The sequence below is a fragment of the Microtus ochrogaster genome, assembly GCF_000317375.1.
Source record: "Microtus ochrogaster isolate Prairie Vole_2 chromosome 6 unlocalized genomic scaffold, MicOch1.0 chr6_random_2, whole genome shotgun sequence".
Taxonomy (NCBI): Eukaryota; Metazoa; Chordata; class Mammalia; order Rodentia; family Cricetidae; genus Microtus; species Microtus ochrogaster.
This window is the reverse complement of record NW_004949095.1, coordinates 12,144,363-12,165,582: the sequence shown is the minus strand read 5'-3', so window position 1 is coordinate 12,165,582 and position 21,220 is coordinate 12,144,363. Positions and strand designations below refer to the sequence as shown.

The window sequence follows — 21,220 nt, the reverse complement described above, 5'->3', positions numbered from 1 at the left end:
CGCTCTATTTCCTGGGTCTGGCCCCGCAGGCCAAGATCCCTCACACCACTCAGGAGGGTCTACAGGAACAGGAGCAGGCTCCCCGTTTGCCAGGGACCTCGTCAACAAAAGGTCTACCACTCTGTAGGCCAGCCACCAAAACAAAGACACTCCCGCTGCCCTCTGCCCTGAGCACCCAACCCAGTGCCCAAACAGGCTAAACTGGGTGATCCCATGGCCTGCGGAAGGGAGGGAGAAGGAAGGAGGCCTCTGGGGGCAAGCTGGGATGGACCAGGGAGAGAGAGGTCGCAGCAGAGGAGGAACTGCCCTAGCAGGCTGGCTGGGGAGTCAGGGGGGTGGGGGAATGCCCCCACTCTGTTTCCTGGGTCCCACCGTGGGTCAAGAACACTCCCACTACTTAGGAGGGTCTTCAGGGGCAGGTCCAGGCTTCCCGTTCTCCAGGGACCTAGCCAACAAAGGACCTCCCACTTTGCAGGCCAGCCACCAACACACCTGTACTGTTTCAAGCTTGGACCATCAGAAAATATAAGTTCATATCTGCCGCGCCTCCGCCCACGTCTGTGCCGATCTGCCTGCGCTGCCGCCCGCGTCTGCGCCCCCAACTTAGTCTCTTATGTCTATAATCAGCCTGAAATATTACCATCTCTTAGCATGTGACTTTCCTGAGATCTAATTCAAATTGATAATATTTTTTAAAACTTATGTATTTCAAGATCAGAGAGAGGCTGGCCAATGCAGTAGGCATTAAGCATGAACCAGACACAATCAGTTCCTTCGACAAAACTGTTATCAGTAGTCTGAGTCTTGCCAGTATGATTTCCTTGTACTTCGCCCCAATACCACTTTCACTAAAACAATTTAATGCTACATTTTCAGCATTTACAGAACAAGAACTAATGTTTGCATGGTTATTTTCATGTAGATCTCACTTTATACTCACAACAACCTCCCGTGTTATTGTTTTGCATTTTGTAAGTTTGCTTGGCCTTGGAAATTTTATTTGAAATTTCAATTATCTGTCATCTTTACTATGCCACCCTCCATTGGGTATACCCAAATATGATCATCTGTATTTGTCTCTGTCAAAGTCATTGGTTAAAATATTGATCACAAGGCCAGGCATGATAAGCCACACTGTAATGGCCATATTTGGGAGGCAAAGGCATAAGGATATTCAGCACAAGGCCACCCTGGGCTACATGACAAGTTGGAGGCCAGGCTAGGCAATATAGGGACCCTCTGTCTCATAAGAAACAAACAAAATATTGATCAGAATAAGATAAAAATAGAAAGTGGACACCTGACGTATTTCCCAAATGAGGTCTGCCGTTTGGCGCCACCTCTACACTGACCCAAACATGTACTTGTCCACTTATTGTTTGTGTCCATCACAGCCTTTCTTCTGCTTGGTTGGCATCTGCCATTTAAGAGCCATTCCGTTCATGTAGGACATGACATTCTACAGGCTCTCTGGTGTTCTTTTCAGAAGAGATGACTACAGGCTCTCTGGTGTTGTTTTCAGAAGAGATGACTACAGGCTCTCTGGTGTTCTTTTCAGAAGAGATGACAAACAGCCTTACCCTTGTTGAACTTGAAATTCTTGTAGACAAACTTGTCACAGCATAACTCAATAGGCATTTGCATCCTAATGACACTTCTAGAACCAAGTTTAACCTAATTTATGTGAACCTCTCCAGGCAGACAAATAGGTAGAACTGTGGTCCTGTAGGCATAGTCATTAACGGTCTGAAATACACTTATTTTGCTTCTTCATAACAGTTTTGAAAAGTGATATTTTCCTGCATAGACTGAAAAAAGCATATAGCATAAGATCAAGGAAATCCAAAACGTGTTCTAAGCCCAGGTCTGGTCATGTAAGCCTGTAATCTCAGATACTCCAGAGGCTGACTTATGTAAGGTTATAAATCCAAGGTCTGTCTGGGCCACTAAGTGGGACCCTGTTTCAAATTTTAAGCTTGATTTAAAATAAAAAATTTAAAAAGAGACTAAGGGTATGTATGCACATAGACGTATAAGCCCCTGAGCTGAACCCCCAGTTTCTCAAAGAAAAAGAAAAAACATATTTTATGCATAAAATAGAATGGCATTATACAGATGCCTCAGTGCTAAGCATACCAACTTGACCTTTATAGTTCTCAAACTTCCTCTGAATTCTTCTGATGCAGCTGCTCCACTCTCATATATGAGGAGCACAGTTTAATCATGCAAGGAGGTGAAAAGTTCTAATCATATTCATTCCAAGTAATGGAGAAGATACACACAGGCACGAAAGGATGAATGACAAAGTGCTTACAAGGACATGCATGTTCATTGTTTCCTGAGTATGACTGATAAGGCCAATGTGATGTCCAGAAAAGGGCTAACCTCAGGTGTTTGTCCTTCACATCCCAGATGTCAACTTCCACTTTACTCCTCCCCCAGCACCCCCGCCTTGAGTAATTACATTTCACCTTGAGAATCATCCTTTTGAACTTTAGATTTTTCTGCCTTTTCATTTTCCCCAGAGTCAAAGATAAATTTCAGCCCAACCCATGATCAAAAGATGGTATATCTAAGACCAGTTCTCACTGAACTCACTCGGTTCTGCTATATGGTTTAAGAAAACTGAATATTATAAGCTAGCAAAATCCTTTAACAAAAATTGTTTATCTTGACGGGTGGTGGTGGTGCACGCCTTTAATCCCAGCACTCGGGAGGCAGAGACAGGCGGACCTCTGGGAGTTTGAGGCCAACCTGGTCTACAAGAGCTAGTTCCAGGACGGGCACCAAAGCTACAGAGAAACCCTGTCTCGAAAAACCAAAAAAAAAAAAAAAAAAGAAAAGAAAAAAAAGTTTATCTTAAGCACATAAACCATAGCAAAATCTAAAATGCTAAGGCAATCAGATTATTTTTATTTTTGCATAAATATCACTTTAAGCCACACCCATGGGGTACAATTAAACACTTTGAAGACTCTCTGTCTCTGTCTAGCAGAAAGAAAAGCCTCTCTTCTCCCTCCAACTTCACTTTTACAGCTCCAAGGCCCAGCTGCATTTTAATTCAATACAGTAATAAGCTCCCCCAAAGAAAGACACTGTTCTTGTATTATTTACTTCCTGTTCCCAACTCCCAGCACAATTCAGGCCAAAATAAGCGCTGTTAAGTTAGCATTAATCATGGTTCATTTGCAAGAATGAAAATTATGCCAATTTCACCCAAACACATAGACTTCTACTTCATCCAACTAACTAAATGAAGAAGCTCTTATAAAGATTTTGGCAGTCAGGCACTTTAATCCAGTACTCAGGAGGCAGAGGCATGCAGCAGATCTCTGTAAGTTCGAGGCCAGCCTGATCTACAAAATGAGTTCCAGGACAGTCAGGGATACACAGAAACACTGTCTTGAAGGGAAAAAAAAAAAAACAAATTTGGGGGAAGAATCATAGGGCCTTAAACATGCTAGCTCTATTACCCCCAACCAGGCATTGCTTTTGACAAGAAACTGTTTCTACCAATCAAATCTACTATAAAGATGATCACTTCCTCCTCAGAAAAGAAAAGACTTATGATACCGTCACTGTTTGGTGATGATCTATAAACGTGAAACTTCCAATGAAGATTTTAGTTGGGCCCTAAAATTTGTATTAAGAATCAGCAATTAGAATGAGTTCTTCTCATCCTCAAATCAAACCCTCCTTTAAAAATGTACCTGACAGAGTCCAATCACACTCCTAGGCCATGCTTTAACTCTTGAAAAAGTCCTAATGTTTTGTCTACGGTGTCACAGTCTTGGTTCAGAAGGGTGTAATGATTTTCTGTTCGGTGAGGTTCACCCTGGCGGTCTGTAGTGATAGTGAGAGAGGCCGACACTAGTTTATCACTTATTTGGAGGCAGGCATTGTACTAAGCACTTTATCTAATCTCTGCAAACTTTGGAACAAATGTCTAACGTCTGGGTTATGCACAAACACCGTTTGACACAGGAACACGAAGAAACTGAGTTGTGTAACTTGTTTGTGTTTGCAGAAGCATTAAGAGAGGCAGCAGGGACCAGTCCCACCAGAATATTTATGGAATCCTCACTGTTTATTCAACACTACTCAAAATCATGTAGTCTTGAGAGGGAAAAATGCATTTCTTTTCTTAATAAAATATTTCCTATTTTAAGACTCTGGTAGAATAGGAAATACAAGTATTCAGTTTTGCCAAGGACATTGTGTTCAATTACACTCCCCAAAAATAAAACAGAAAAAAATGTTTAAATATCAATATGACTGCAGTATTGCACAATTTGAAGCTAGTGTTAGAAAATAAGAGCACCTTTACTTATTCATCCAATGTTCAAGTAATCATATTCCTGTGTGAAAGTCAGAAAACCTTTCATTCTACTGAAATGCATGTTTGTATTCCATTACATGTATGTATGTATGTATGTATATATATATATATATATTTCACAATAACAGCACCATGAGCCCTCTCTGTCTAGAGACCCAGCATAGTGAATAAGCTGCATACTCTCCACTGACTGCCTTTGCCCAAGACACCTACAACAGGAACAAAAATTATTATTCAAGTTTAGATTCTAGTCTAGGAAAAATAAACACACTACTCATGGGGAAAGTCTGATCATAGGCATGAGAGAATAGAAGTATGAGTGATGAAGGATTAATAAAAGAAGAAAGAAGAAGGGATGTGAGGAAAAAGGATATTTGTAAGCAAATCCATATTTGGCAAGAATTCTGAGTATTTCTCTTAACCAGTCTGCTCTGAGAGTAAGTAATAAGGTGTTGGTACCCCAGATATTAAGACCCAGTGAAGCCAAACATGTGGAGTACTTTCTACTATGACAATGGATGGCAAGTCACATAAACTTGCTCTTTTTTAGCTCATGGAGACCAAGTTTAACCTGTTGCAGAACATTCATGTGTAATAGTGAGCCACTATGCCAGTTCTTCTATATCGGCAGAGTAGCTGATACCAAGATTGACCTTCAGTGCCACAGTGAGCTGTGAAAGCATCAATGCTGAGGCTTAATGACATTCCTCGTATTACGGAGCACTTCTTACATCTCTGTCTCACAGATGAATGGCACAGATTGGTCCAGACTTTTCTCTTTAAAGAGAAAGACATGTGTTGACACCCACATCTAACTGTGAAGATAAGCACATCTTCTTCTAGTCCTGGTTACCTCTTTCATTTTTTTATTTGCTTTATTTCTTTATGGATGTGGCTTTGGGTAGAGTCTTACTATCTTCCTGCGGCTGGCTTTCTGTCCATTGTGTAGGTCGTGCCCATCTCGGATGACCACTTCCAATGGTACCAAAAACTAAGGAACTGAGGGTCTAAAAAAACGCAACAGGCAAGGAATAATTTTCTATTAAAAAATTACAAGAAAGATACATTTATACTTGATTTAAAATGCTGTTTGGATTACAAGTGAATATTTTTCTTTTTAAACTTTTCTACAGAAGAAAATACAGTGCCATATAAGTAAGACTAAGTAATTAGTGAATTCCTACAAACTCTACTATCCTTACAGCCACTCTAATGCATAGTCAAATAGCAATTACTGTTTTCTGGATTATAGCCTAGTCTGTGTTCACACTGACACATCTACTGAAGGGTTCTTATGCACCATTATTTAAATTTTCTAATAAAAGCCTCTCTCATCGTAGGTTTATTCACAGATTCTGAACATCAATCATGGCTATTTATTTACATGAATTTACATGAAGGACATCATGTAGAGCATGACTTAGAAGAAAATATTAACTAAGTCATAACATGTGCTTTATGGGACTTTTACCGAGGCACAATTGTGAACATTAAAAATCAGGTTTGAGGTCTGGCTGATGTCTCAGTTTGCTTCCTATTTCTGTGATCAAACACTGACCAGAACCAACTGGGGGAGGAAAGGGTTCATTTCAGCCTACAGATTACAGTCTCCATCATGAAGGCAAGCCAGGCAGGAAACCAGGGCAGGAGCCTGAAGCCAGGAATCAAAGCAGAGACCATAGAGAAGTGTTGCTTACTGGCTTGTTTAGCTTGCTCTGTTCTGCAGCTCAGGCCCACCTGCCCAATTATGACACCATCCACAGTGGGATGGCTACCGTACATCAATCAGCAGGCAAGAAAAGGCCTACAGATATACCAAAGGGTCAGTCCCTTAGCTGAGATTTTCTCTTTCCAGGTGTGTCTAAGTGTGTTTCAAGTTGGCAAAACTACGATATTTGGTGTCGGCACTAATCACCTTTGTCACTTAAGGACAATTGATTTGAATTAAGAACAAAATAAAGACCTATGGGATCAAATCAAGATATAAAGCCTCCCTGCTTCTAAACACACTCATTTAATTTTCAATTCTATATTCAATGTCCCAGGAATTATTAGTTCTTCAAAGTCAGAGTAAATAAAGCTTCCCTAGGGGAATTTAAGAAGACAACTGGCTCACAATGTTTGGTGTTAAATAGGTAGGCTGATAGAGTGTTAAATATTTTGCAATATGCCAAAAAAAAAAAAAAAAAACTTGTCTGTACTCCAAACCCCATGAGGACCAATAGCACAACTACTGAGCAGCGCCAGTTGTCAATAAACAGGTTCATCACACAGAATGACGGGCTACATGTGCTGTCTCTTTGCTCCCAGATGCCATATACATACGTGTGTGTGTGTGTGTGTGTGTGTGTGTGTGTGTGTGTGTGTGTGTATGTGTTTTCAAGACAGAGTTTCCCTATATAGCAGCCCTGGCTGTCCTGAAGTTCACTCTGTAGACCAGGGCTAGCCTTGAACTCACAGAGATCCACCTGCCTCTGCCTCCCAAGTGCTGGGATTATAGGTGTGCACCACAACCACCCGGCCAGAAGAAGACTTTTACTACGAGTAAGACTTGGATTAAAATCATTGCCACTGATGGTTTCACTCGCTCCTTTAGGAGAACGTGGAAGATGGTCGAGCAAGCATCTATCACTCCGTCATCACCAACACCAGCAAAGAAATGTCCTGCTTCAGTGACTTCCCAATGCCCGAGGATTTCCCCAACTTCCTGCACAATTCTAAACTCCTGGAATATTTCAGGATTTTTGCCAAGAAGTTTGATCTTCTCAAATACATTCAGTTTCAGGTACTGTGTGTGGTGGGGAAGGGATTTCTCTGCCTTAATTCACACATAAATGGAAAAGTGTCTCTGGCAGTGAAAGACCTTAAAATAAACTATGGCACTTTGGTGGCTTTGTGGAAAGGTAAAAGCATGGTAAAACCGTCCATTAAGACTGAAAGTTCAGATGACGATGAAAAGTGATGTGAAAATGACATTTAAGCCAGTGCCACACTGATCTTTCCAAGCCTCGTTCCTCTGGAAAGGCTGTATGAATCCGAGCCAAATTGTCCTTTTTCTACGTTCTCCACAGAAATGGGTTAAACACACACACACTGTCCACTTTCCATTTGTCTCAGGTTCACCTATCTACTTTTTCATAATTTCTTTTCTGCATGTAAACTGCACAACAGAGGGACGATCCAATCATCTTGCGTTATACCTGAGATTACCATTTCCTGTACTGTCTACAAAGAGGAACAGCAAGGAAACATGTTACCACTAAGCACGGAGCACTGGTCTAGTTGAAACTGCTTTTCTGAACAAACAACTCAATGGGGCTCATTTTTAAGGCATTTCACGTCCTTAGCAACTTTGGCTTTGTGAGCACCAGGCTTGTGTTGTGTTCACATAACAGCTTATCTTCATGGAAATCTGTATTTGTAAATACTGTTGAAATGTCCACTTTTAGGGACTAGTTTTGTCCATTTTAGGGACAGCTTCATGTCCATTTAGAGGATCTCCTGTGGTTTCCCCTCCAATTCCTGGTAGAGCCATCCCATGAGTGGCAGTCTTCTAAGGATATCCTCAGTGCTTGCCTGCCAAAGGAACAAGAAGGGCCCACTTGACAAAGTTTGCTGGCAGTGGACTCACAAAAATCAAATGGATTACCTATTACCCTCGCCCCATCCTGACTTCCAGGGCCCTGACAGAGTAATTAACAAGGCCTTCTCTGTGTTTGTTCAAGACCACCGTCATTAGTGTGAAAAGACGCCCAGATTTTGCCTCTTCTGGGCAGTGGGAAGTTCATACTCAGAGCAATGGCAAGGAGCAGCATGCCGTCTTTGACGCAGTTATGGTTTGCAGCGGCCATCACATCCAACCTCACCTGCCGCTGAAGTCGTTTCCAGGTGAGGCTGTGGGCTTCTCAGCATGGAGGAGTAGGCCTCCAGGAATCTCGCATGGAGTTCTGATGGACAGGCGGGATTGGCTGCTGTGAACGGGGGTGGCAGTAAGCTTGAGGAACAGCTGGGGAGCAGAAGCATGGCAGACACCATCTCTGCTTCTATTGCTTCCTCTGAGTCTTCACACATAGCTCAGGTAACTTCCTCCAGATCATTACATTTTCCCCAGCAATTCAAAGGATTCACACAAACATGCATTCCCTATAAGAGGACCTCCAAACGCCTACCCTAATTGTTCTGTCCTGCCAAACCCATGGAAATTTACTACATCCCTGGGGCCTTTTCTACTGGCCAAAGGTTGCTAGAGAGAATTCCTGGAAATACACACTGAGGCGGGACAAAGATGAGGGAAGGAACATGGGAGCAGATGCCTGAAGCCAGCTGGCAGGTCGTCCCAACATTCCCTCTGAGAGAACTTCCTAGTCAAGATCGTCTCCTAGACAAGGACTCACAAAGAGCATTCCCTTCCCAGAGTCCTCTGGGAAAGTGTCTGACACAGTGGGTCACAATCAGGCTTCATATGAGAATTGCCCACACTAAAAGCAAAGAACACTTTAATAAGGCCAGATATTACTGGGAAGTATAGAAGCGGCACACTGGAAGAACACAAATGGTTAACAATCAGATGGTCATTGAGTCACTCAAGAAGCAACTTCTGTAGGCCTGGTTTTAGTCTTTTAGTTATTTGCTTTTGCAAAATGATAAGCACTCTTCTAATTATTGCACAATTATAATAACACTATTTCCAAAGAGTTCTTTTTTTTTTTTTTTTGAGAAAAGGAAAAAAAAGTTTCAGCCTCCTCCCAGCCTCCCATTTCCCTCCCGCTCCTCCCACCCTTCTTCCCCTCCCCCCACTCCTCTCCCCCTCCCTCTCCAGTCCAAAGAGCAGTCAGAGTTCCCTGCCCTCTGAAAAGTCCAAGGTCCTCCCCCCTCCGTCCATGTCTAGGAAGGTGAACATCCAAACTGGCTAGGCTCCCACAAAGCCAGAACATGAAGTAGGATCAAAACCCCGTGCCATTGTCCTTGGCTTCCCATCAGCCCTCATTGTTCTCCATGTTCAGAGAGTCCGGTTTTATCCCATGCTTTTTCAGTCAAAGTCCAGCTGGCCTTGGTGAGCTCCCAATAGATCAGCCCCACTGACTCCGTGGGTGGGTGCACCCCTCGTGGTCCTGACTTCCTTGCTCATCTTCTCCCTCCTTCCGCTCCTCATTGGAACCTTGGGAGCTCAGTCCAGTGCTCCAGTGTGGGCCTCTGTCTCTATCTCCATCCATCACCAGATGAAGGTTTCTTAAATGTATCAACGATGTGAAACTAGAGTGTCATTAGACTGCCCCAAATAGAACAGCTAGTGAGATGCCCGCATCAGGTCACGGTCTTACAGCAAAGCCATTTGTTTGCCACTGGTGAACACACACACTCCAGTCTCTCACGTGGACCTCATATTTAATAAGGAATTTTAGTTAGAGTTTGATATTTGACTATTGTAACTCCTGTAAGGGAGGAGGTGAGAATCCAAAAAGGGAAAACCGACCTGCAGTTTTATTGAAATTAACTTGTCATAACTTCTTACTTGGAAGGTCACAGTTTCCCTCTTCTTCCTCCCACAGGTATCGAGAAGTTCAAAGGCCAGTATTTCCATAGCCGCCAATACAAGCACCCTGCTGGCTTTGAGGGGAAACGCATCCTGGTGGTTGGGATAGGAAACTCAGCCATAGATATTGCCTCTGAGCTGAGTAAGAAGGCCTCACAGGTGCGATGCTTTTGCTTCTCTTGTGCTGTGTGGAAGGGGTGGGGAGAGACCACTGGGGCACCCAGCTGTACACCAAAGGTCCATTGCTTGATAGGTGGCTGCCTGTTGTAACAGCTTAGGAAATCTGGAAGCCAGAGTCTAAACCCCACCTCTGCTGCTAACTAGCTGTGTGTCGTAGAACCAGTCGTTCTGCTTCTCTGAGCTGTAGTGCCTTGGGTTTGTTTTTTTTTTTATGGGATGTTTCAATTAGATATTTCTGGTACAGAAAGCCTACTTTTTATCCAAGGCGCCTAATGAGAAACTGACCTGGTCATGTTTGTTTGTTTATTTGTTTGAGACAGGGTTTCTCTGTGTAGCCCTGATTGTCCTGGAACTTGCTCTATAGACCAGGCTGGCCTCAAACTCAGAGATCTGCCTGCCTCTGCCTCCCAAATGCTGGGATTACAGGCATGCATCAACATGCATGGCCTTACTATTTTAAGAACCAACTTTTAGAGATGTAGTACATGGGCCAAGCGATAGCTTAGTTAGAAAAACGCTTGCTGAACAAGCGTGAGGACCTGCGTTTGAACCCTAGAACCCATATTGTTTTAAAACCATGCATGAGAGCACACAGTTGTAATCCCAGGGTTGGGGACACAGACAGAAGTAGACACCACAGGTTTGTTAGCCAGGCACCTATCTATTGGCAAGCTCCAGTCCTGTAAGATGTCTTGTCTCAGATAGATAGATGGTAGATAGATAGATAGATAGATAGATAGATAGATAGATAGATAGATAGATAGATAGATAGATAGATCACTGTCACCTTTCACTTTTCAAAGCTTTCAACCCTTGCCATAAAGAACAAGTAAAGAGGCAATACATGAAAATTTGAAAGACAGTAGAAAGAGGCAGGAACCACCAGATGCCAGCTCCTCCATGCTGGAAACACCTCTAAAACTTGAGAGGAAAAGAGTGCAATAGGACAGGAGGAAGGAACTAAGTTGTCTTCACTGTCCGCCAAGTAAAGAGCCATCCAAGGCTAATGCATGTGCCAGGTTAGTGATTTGGACTTAGAGCAGATGTCCCAGAGACTCAAATATTGAATTTCATGAGCCATGTCTTTATAAGGTCATGATGTCAACAAGCCTAAGTATTGGCCAAATTTAATATCAAGCAGCTACTTTGGCTCTGTCCCTGTGCCTTATAAGTCATTACTCTTTTGCATAGAGCCTCTCTTCGATATTTATTAATCACAGTCTAAAAGTAAAACAGAGTAGTAAGCTCTCAGATCTTCACATCTGGACCTGGAAGTTAGCTTCTCAAAGATGGCAGCCTGAGCCTTGACCCTCACGTGGATCACAGTCTTCATCTAGGTTAATTTCTCTGCAACAAAGTGGTCATAACAGAAAGAAAACAAATAAAATGGAAAACCTAATGTTGATCCTACTGAAGGAGACAGAGAAAATAATAGAAAGAGATGGTGATGGAGCATTTAAAGGGAATATCCAATACCCACTCCAAGTATTTTCGAGTCTGCCTAAGAGCAGCAACAGGAGCAAACTGAGATATAAGCATATGGCCCCCACACAGAGCAAGGGTACATCCATGCTTGGTTATGTGCTACTTCACAAGCTTAGGTAGGACTGATGTCCTTCCCCAAAAAAGCTGTAATGCCTCCTCCAAGGTCAATCTACAAAACAATGAGAGTTTTTGTGTGCTTATACTTCACAGCACATCGGTAACTTCCTTTAACCTGTACAGTAATGTCCCAAGACAGATGCTATACTGCCCCACTCTAAAAGAGAGAAAGAGAAAAGCAGAGAGTAACCCAAAGAACTCTCCAAGGCTACTTAGCTCATAGGTAGGGGGACTGAGTTTCAAATCTAGGGAGTCTGGACCCAGTATCCATGACCTAAACCTCTTGAGAAAACTGAATGCCTTGAAAATGAGTCTTGTTTATTGATTGAAGATATTAACAGAACTAATAAGATGAGACAAAAGTTTGGGAAGCTGAAATGATGCATTTGGACCATGGGAAGACAACAATAAAGAGAACACATCTTTGACAATATTTTTAAATGTATGTATTGGAAACAGAAATTTTAATATAAAAGGCAAAGAATGCATACAACAACAACAATGAATGAAAAAGAGGCCTTCAGTTTGAAAGAAAGTGGGATCAAAGTGTATGTGGGAGGAACTGGAGAGAGGAATGGAAAGAGGAAATGTTATAGTTGTTATCCCAAAATGTAAAGACATAATTTTAAAAAGATGTGTACTAAAGAGGAAAGGAGCCACAGCACACAGACAGAGGTTTTAGCTTTTAAAATAAGTAATGTTCTTTCAGGTCTGGAAAGAGGTGGTTGCTCTTCCTATTCACCATCCAGAGATACTGAGATCCACGCGTGCATGCCTGCAGCCATGACACAGTAGACACACGTTTGCAAGGCCTGTGATTATTCACCAGGTATCCTTGGGTAGGCACAATGAAGGGACAGAGTAGCTGTTTCTCAGGGAGCAGCAGAACACATCTCTAAACACCAGAGAGGCTGGTCAACTGACCATGAGAATTAGTTCAAAGACTTTTCTCATATCTCCAGGATACTATCAGGGCTTTGATGCACTCCACTCTCAGGGCAAGTTACTGGACTTCCCTCGTCAGGAAATAGCTGCCAAAGAGAAGTGAAACAGCTAGGAGGACCTCACTTTGACATCAAATACTCTTAAAATGGAACCTGAGGGCTGGGATGACATCTCAGCAGATAAAGTGATTTCTTCGCAAGCAGAGGACCTAGACTTGACCCCAGAGCCAGAGGGGGAAATGGAGGAAAGGAAATGACTAAAAATTATTATTATATAAATGTATGAAGCTATTAAACAGTGAAAAAGAGAGAAGAAACAAAGAGGAAAGGAAGAGATGGAAGGAGGAGAAAGAGAGGAAGGACGGATAGAAGAAAGGAAAGCAGGTAGGTAGGTAAAAATATCAGGTTTCATGATACATGCTCACAGTTCTAGAGAGGCAAATAGAGGCAGATTCCTGGGTACTGGACAGTCAGCCTATTCTAATTGATGAACCCAGGCCAGTGAGAAACCCTGTCTCGAATAAAAACCAAGATGGATAACACCAGGGATGATACTCAAGGTTGACCTCTGGCATCGTTATGCATACACACAGATACACACATGCATGCGTGCACACACGTATATATACACATACTCCCACACACCTTCATACATGAACACACACACTGCACACAAATTAATAAAATAAAAAGAACTCAGCAAACTGTGCCACCAAACATCTTTTCTATTAGCTGTACAAGAGAGTCCTCCCAAAGGACCAGCACTCATCACTTCAACTGCACTCCTGTCTGTTTGTCAGGTGTTTATCAGCACCAGACATGGTTCCTGGGTCATGAGCCGGATCTCTGAAGATGGCTACCCTTGGGACATGGTGTTCCACACTAGATTTAGCTCCATGCTCCGAAATGTCCTGCCCCGCACTATCGTCAAGTGGATGATGGAGCAACAAATGAATCGATGGTTCAACCACGAAAATTATGGTCTGGTGCCTCAAAACAAGTAACGTTATTTTTCTTTTTGTGCTGTACTTATTACAGGCAAGGCTGTCTGATGGTTCCTCTCTTTGCAAAGATCCGATTTGCTAATGTGGTAGCACAAGCTATAACCCAACAGCGTGTGTGATCGTATTGGTCCTGGGGTCTTGATTCCAAATTTGTACTATGTGTCTTTAAAAACAAAACAACAACAACAACAACAAAAAAAACCAGAAAAAAAAAACCTTAATGATATGGGTAGGAGTATAGAAGCTACTCCAGAAAGCAGGAAAGCAGGGTTAGAGCTGATTGGAAGAACTCTCTGACAGTTTAGAGAAGACTCTTCAAGAAGACTGTGATCTTCTCAGAGCACTGTGATGGGTAAAGATAGCTCTTCATCTGCTAACTCAAGCTCTGCTGCCCTTATGCACTGAAGGCTGTTCCCATGAGAACATATTATTTTTTTCTCGTGGCCAAAAGACAAATATTTGCTGATATCAAAGTCACACATCTCGGATACTGTAAGCACAAGTAAACAGTGTAGATGTTTACCCTCCTTCAGTTGATAACAGCCTTCCTCCCCGGCCCCAGGGGAATATTTAGAGATGCTCCGTTGTGCTGAATTAAGAATCCAGCTATAGGTCATAGATTGCCTTATGTTTTAAAACAAAGAAAACAGTTTACAAACATTAGACATTAGAACTCCAGAGAAACAAGCAGACTTAGTTCCACCGTCCATGCCACCACAGACAGAGTTCCTGTGGAAATCAGGGTCAGTATATGTCAGCAATTCCCACATTGTCAGATTCTCACACTGACCGCCCAGTGGGTCTAGGTGCTAATGTAGTATGTTTCCCCTTATTTATGATTGGGTAGATATTAAATGAAACTACCAAATAATGAAAAACAGATGCATAAAAAGTGATAGAGGTACCACAGGGAACAATTGCCAGCAAACTCAAAATTAACAATGGGTGCTGACATCACTTCTGAGGCCCCTGAGGTGCTTCTGCCTGCGGGGTTTTGTTGTTGTTATTGCTGTTATTTTGTTTTTTTACTTTTATCACCTAGTTGTCTTCATTTGCTTATCAAATGAAGAGATGGTCAGTGTTAGACAGTGTTAGAGGCCAGTGACAAAGTTTGGAGTGGACAAAACAGTGGAGTTGGAGTTTGATGGATGTTTAGGAAACTCTTGTGTTTTTCAGAGCCAACCCTAAAGCTGTCAAGCGGGTTGAAGATTACTCAAAGACTGCTCTGAGTGTGTTCTTTCCTCTTGTGCCTCAGATACCTTCTGAAAGAACCTGTTCTGAATGACGACCTCCCCAGCCGCCTGCTGTATGGACTCGTCAAGGTGAAAACCAAAGTGAAGGAGCTCACTGAGACAGCTGCCATTTTTGAGGACGGCACGGTGGAGGAGGACATTGACGTCATTGTCTTTGCCACGGGCTATACTTTCTCTTTCTCATTCCTTGAAGATTCGCTTGTGAAAGTGGAGGGTAACAGCGTCTCGCTGTACAAATACATGTTCCCCCCTCAACTGGAGAAGCCAACCCTTGCGTGCATGGGGCTCATCCAGCCTCTAGGCTCCATCTTCCCAACTGTGGAACTGCAGGCCCGTTGGGCAACAAGAGTTTTCAAAGGTGAGTGGGCTGCTCAACCAAGTGGAGTTTTGACATTTTTTTCCCTTAGTTTTACTGGAAGGAAGGCAGCTCTATGGTGGCGCTCAAAAGACAGCTACTCTATGGGCAGTTGGTTCTCTGCTGCCACCTTGTGGGATCCGGAGATAGAGCTCAGATTGTGGGACCGGCACACTAGCATGGCTCTACCCACTGAGCCACACGTATCTCACCGAGACAAAGTTTTACATTTTTTTTAAAGGTTCGTCTCTTCTTGTTTGTGCAGCATGTTACCTTCCTTGAAAGGCTATTTTTTTTTCCTGCTTCTCAGGTTCATTTCTGTTCAACAAAAGCCTCGTTTACCACCGAGCCTGTGCTGGGATCTGGTCAGCCAGAAAGAAATGTAAATGAGTTGTTTTTAGTAACATGACAAGTGCTTTGGTGGCAGAACGTGTACTGTGGCCCAGAAAGGAACTTGGTGTGATGGTACAAGGTCCAGGACAGTTTTCCGATGTCTGAGTTTCATCAGTGCAGAGAAGGGTTTGCCTGAGCAAAAGACAAAGTCAGGGTGCCTGTGGAGAACTGAGACCCACATTACCAGTCTGTGTGGTGGAACAGGATGGGAGGTTAATCTTAAAGAACGACAGAGGGACACAAAAGCTTTGTACATTTTGTTAAGGATCCTGGATTATAAAATGTAAACGTACAGACAGCTGTGAGGTTTTGTTTTGTTTCTTGTTCTGTGTTTTATTTTTATTTTTTTGTTTTTGATTTTGTTTTCCACCAGGGGAGCGAGAATGAATTTAATGTAATCAAGGCTATCCTCAAACTTGTTACGTAGCCAAGACTAGCCTTGAACGCCAGATCTCCTGTTTCTACCTTTCAAGTATTTCCAGACCTGTAATTTCGGTACTCTAGAGTCAGGAAGATAGATGAGAGTTTAATGACATCCTGGGCCATGCAGCAAGTTCAGTCTAGCTAGGGCTTCTAAACAGACTTTCTCAGAAGGACAGGAGGGAGGGAGGGAGGGAGGGAGGGAGGGAAGGAGGGAGAGAGGGAGGGTAGGAAAATGCAAATATAAATCAGTCCTACACAAATCTAGTGCTCCTAAGAACCTTCTAGCTGATCCGTAGGGAGCCATCCTGATTAAGTCTGGCCTCCAAACCTGGGATCTGCATCTTAGAAAGCTCTTAAGCCAGAGGCACCAGAGAGGAGGTATCCTCGAAGACCAGGAAGTGTCTACTTTACGTCACGTAATTCCATCAGTTGTTTGGAACAGAGATTTATAACCCAGGGATGAAGACTTGACGGTCACTGAGAAAACTCCAGCGCTCACCTGGGCCAGAGCTGAGAGACAAAATGGAAAGGAGGACATACGTGTGGGAAACAGTCAGGGACAAAGCCAGCAGGGCCAGGGTGTGCTGGAAGGCTCAACACGGGGAAGGAGAAGGATCAAGGTGGGTTTACAGGACTGGAGGCTGGAGAGATGGCTGGGCCTGAGAATAGAGACAGGAGGGTCTCAACGGCAAACTCAGCTTTGGACTGAAGTCCCAGATGCTAGATGACTTGCCCCATTTCCCCTCTGAAGCTCACAGCACGCTTGAGTACTGGGGACAGGCTCCCCCATACAGTGGGCATTGCACTATTTCGTCTAACCCAACTGCCCTTGTTAGTTGGGGCCACTCTCATCCTCACCAGATCTCCTTCCACAGTCTTTTACCTGGTCTCCCTAATTGTAAGTTCCTCTCCCGTGAGCGCTCTTTCCTTAACCAAAGAGCCAGATGGATCTTTCCAAAGGGCAAATCTGATCTTGTTGCCTCACACAGCAAAGTCTTCTCCAGGGTCCCATCAGTGCCAGTATAGAAGCCACCCCAGCTGGCATCGTTTCTCAAGTATGCTTCCCTTCTTCAGCCTTTTCTCTGGCCTTTCCAGTTCATAGTTGATGCCAGTAGCTATGATCCACTATGGAATTCTCACCCCTACAGCTCAGAAGCACAGAGGTCCTGCCTCTATGACATGACAAAACAGCCGAAACTTAATTTTAGAAAACAACTACTATACAAATCAATGATATCAAATCAAACCCACTATACAAAGCAAATTTGTTTTCGTTTTTGTTTTCTAGGCTTGTGTAGCTTGCCCTCAGAGACAACTATGAAGGTGGACATTGTTGAAAGGACTGAAAAGAAAATTGACCTGTAAGCAATTTCCTTATAAAGAAAAATGTCTATATAGAGTAGTGTGTCACAGAGTACCATGGTCTGACTGCCTATGAGAGACAGCGGGCTGTGGAAATGCGGCCCTGGATCACAGCCCGGTACAAACGGATGAGTTCTGTAGATGAGACTGGGAGCGTGTAACCTGATGTTTTCATATTCTTTTTAGACATCCTGGTTTAATGACCCATAACTCAAAAAACAAAGAAAAAGAGAGGAAGGAAGGAAGGAAGGAAGGAAGGAAGGAAGGAAGGAAGGAAGGAGGGAGGGAGGGAGGGAGGGAGGGAGGGAGGGAGGGAGGGAAGGAAGGAAGGAAGGACCGACCAATTCAGAGTATCTTTCCTTGGGTTAATAATCTTATTTCTTTTTTCTATGATGCCCATGTTGGATTTTATATCCCCTCAGGCCACCCACGCTCAGGGACAGGATGAGGTCACCATAGCCTGAGGGACTCTGAAAATGCCTCTGGTTTGTCAGTTTTGTTGAGATGAAAATGAGTTTGACAGTGATCAATACTCTTGCACCACTGACTCAAGACCTTACAGACATAAAGAGTCATCTCCTGCGCAGATTTTAATCCATCTAATATAGGTTGAGTATCCAGCACATGCCAGCCAGACTACAGGGTGCTTTAGCAGTTAACAAGGAATGCTGTAGATCCGGTCTCTGGAAGACACTACCTCTCTGATACCACACGAGTATTTGTATCAATCCCGAGTCATACATTCTTACTTGGAGACATACAGCAGCTAAATAAGAAATGAATAATCACCACCATCTCAACATCGTTACATTTCTAGAATCTCCGTGGATTTGTCTGTTTACTTTGTAGCATACTCATCAATCTGAGATATGGGCCTCGTAATGGAGCCTCCCAGACATTCATTTAAAGTTCATACCTTCATGCATTCATGCTGTTCTTTAAATAGCCACTGAGTGCCTCATATTCAGACATAACTTAGAACATTTATGAATCTGCCCTTTTATTTACTTCATTAAGGTTTGGAAAAAGCCAGAGCCAGACGCTGCAGACCAATTACATTGACTACCTGGATGAACTCGCCTTGGAGATAGGTGTGAAGCCAGATTTCGTCTCTCTGTTCTTCAAAGACCCTCAACTGGCTGTGAAACTCTACTTTGGGCCCTGCAACTCCTACCAGTACCGCCTAGTTGGACCTGGCCAGTGGGAAGGAGCCAGGAATGCCATCCTCACCCAGAAGCAGAGGATCCTGAAGCCCTTAAAGACCCGCACTCTGGAGTCTTCATCCAGCATGCCAGCAGCTTTCCTGCTCAAAATCCTGGGGCTTTTGGCTGTTCTCCTGGCCTTCTTTTTCCAACTTCAGTGGTTCTAATCTGTCAGCATGACGCTTTTGTCCGCCAGTGCCTCTCATTCATCAGTGTCTCTTTGCAAACACGACTGGAGAAATGACATCTACATTAGAGATTTTACAATTCAGGGCAACAGGGGAAGAAGGATTGTAGGGAGAGTAGAAGAATTGGGTCTAGAGTTAAAACTGAAATGAAGGTTCTGGAACATCTTTTGCGTTCTACTCTTTCCTCAAACTCATCAGTCTCCAAACAGTATTATAGAATAACACCAACACAGGTAGACAGCGCTTCCAGCCACAGCAGGTTTCAAGTTATATGGAAAAAAACAAATTATGCCGAATAAAAAGCAAGTCATAGCTGGGCGTGTTGGCTCATGCACTTGAGAGGCAGAAAGTAATTGAGAGACTAAGGCAGGCAGATCCCTTTGAGTTTGAAGACAGCCTGATCAACGTAGCAAGTTCCAGAACAACAAGGACTACATAGAGAGATCCTATCTCAAAAAAAAAAAAAGTCACATGGGTTAGATTACTGAACAATTTAGTTTTAAACTGTGGTAACATTTCATGTCCTGCCCACTGAGCTCCATGCTATTTCTATGCAGACTCTGGTCACAGTTCCCAAGTATTATGGTCTGCTCTGTTGGCTTGATGAGGGATCCACTCAGAAATACTGGTGGACAAAACTGAGATGATAGAACAAAAGCAACTACTTTAAGTGATTCACATTGTGAGCTAAGCAAATAGACTCGGTTCCTGTATATTGACAGAAACAGTAATGCAAACATAAAAATAATATACCCTAGCTACAACATAGAGTTAGCTGATATATATATATATATATATATATATATATATATCCCAGATTAGATGTTGTGCTATGTATATATCATATATATTGCTTTATTTAATTCTCACAGCAACTATGAAATGGTTGAGCTAAAATACCCATTCTATAGATGACACCGTGTTGACAGACGGTTATGGAACATGCCCTTAGCCACTGGCCTTGAGATGAAGCTTCAGTTGGAGCCCAGTTCATTGAACCCTGAAACGAAAGGTCATAACCTCACCATGGAATATACTTATTTATTAAAATCTCTGCTCTTGATAAAGTACTTACTAATAGTTTATTCTATTCATTATAGGATTAGACCATAATTATATTCATTAGCTTAAAGTTTTCTAAAACCATTGTAGAAAGTGGCACTTTGCTTGCAAATTCATCTGACTAATTTTATTTACAATATTAGCTCTCTATTTCAGCTAGATCGTAAATAACACATGAGCTAAATGTAATGGTACAGACCTTTCATCCCAGTACTCTGGAGCCAGGTGGATATCTGTGAGCTTGAGGCCAGACTGGTCTACATAGCAAATTCTGGGCCAGCCAGGGCTATATAGTGATGCCCTGTCTCAAAAGGAAAAAGAAATTGAAGAGATCTAAAATGAGAAATATGTATGCAGTAATACTTAAAATAATGATCACATTTTGAGAAAATAAGAATTGAACTAAACTATATCTGCCAAGCCGGCACAAAATGTTCCAGTGGCTGAGGCTGTGTCCAGGATTAGCATTACAGGTAAGCAAGGCAAATCTCAGCGGTGTATTATCTATGCCACCTGATGAAAGGGGGTGTGTCAGTTGTGAGGGACATTTCCTTTGAACTGAAAACTAAAGGAGACACAAGCAGTTGATGCCAACAAACATTGAGCAACATAACAAACACCAAGCTGTGGATTCTCTCTCCTGAGAGCAATTCTTTTCATGAGCCGCTCTGTGGGAGATGAGCTACACCCAGAGACTAAATCAGTGACCCTGAAGAGAAGACAAAGGTTGGGATATTGAAGGCGTAGGTAAATAGTTCTTTGTCCCTCCGAACCCTCTGTGAACACTATTCTTAAACCTTAACCAAGCTCTCGTTCTCATCCCCGCCCCCCCCCCCGACTCCACTCCTTCCCAGTTTAATGGCAGTCTCTCCCAGTAGAAAGAGCTTTCTTTAAAGTCCACTGAACTGGGCTGCAGAATCTGCCCAGCTGGTAACATGTTTGCCTTGTAAGCAGGTGTAGAAGGAGCTCCAGAACTCACATTGTAAAGCCAGGGGTGGTGGCACAGACTTCTAATCCCAGCACTGGGAAGGAAATGAAGACAGATTCCTGGGGATCCCTGGCCAGTCAGCCTAGTCTGTTTTAGTGAGTTCCAGGCCAGTGAGACACTCTGTCTCAAAAAAAACAAAAGTGAGGAATGAATTGCCTGAGGAATGAGACCAGAGTCTGACCTCTGAACATGAACATACACATGTTCAAATACACATGCATGCACCCCTCCACACATACATGCAACTGCACATGCTTAAACACACAAACACTTATAGGCATACACACTCATACAAAAGTTCACTGAAATTATGCCTCTTCACTAATTTGTTCGTAAGACTTCTTTCTATACTTATAAGCAAATTCCTTTCAAAAATTACAAATGAAATTCAT

The 21,220-nt window shown here is 42.9% G+C and overlaps 1 protein-coding gene across 1 annotated transcript in view; it reads left to right on the top strand.

Annotated features, from left to right (window-relative positions):
• The window catches only part of Fmo2 (flavin containing monooxygenase 2), a 27,346-nt gene extending 6,126 nt beyond the window's left edge, over positions 1–21,220 (top strand). The window contains exons 3-9 of the mRNA XM_005363976.3: positions 6,936–7,124; positions 8,065–8,227; positions 9,889–10,031; positions 13,399–13,598; positions 14,858–15,213; positions 17,315–17,387; positions 18,406–21,220. Of these exons, the coding sequence (XP_005364033.1) occupies positions 6,936–7,124; positions 8,065–8,227; positions 9,889–10,031; positions 13,399–13,598; positions 14,858–15,213; positions 17,315–17,387; positions 18,406–18,757 (1,476 nt within the window). The 3' untranslated portion in view covers positions 18,758–21,220. The remainder of the gene's footprint in view (positions 1–6,935; positions 7,125–8,064; positions 8,228–9,888; positions 10,032–13,398; positions 13,599–14,857; positions 15,214–17,314; positions 17,388–18,405) is intronic.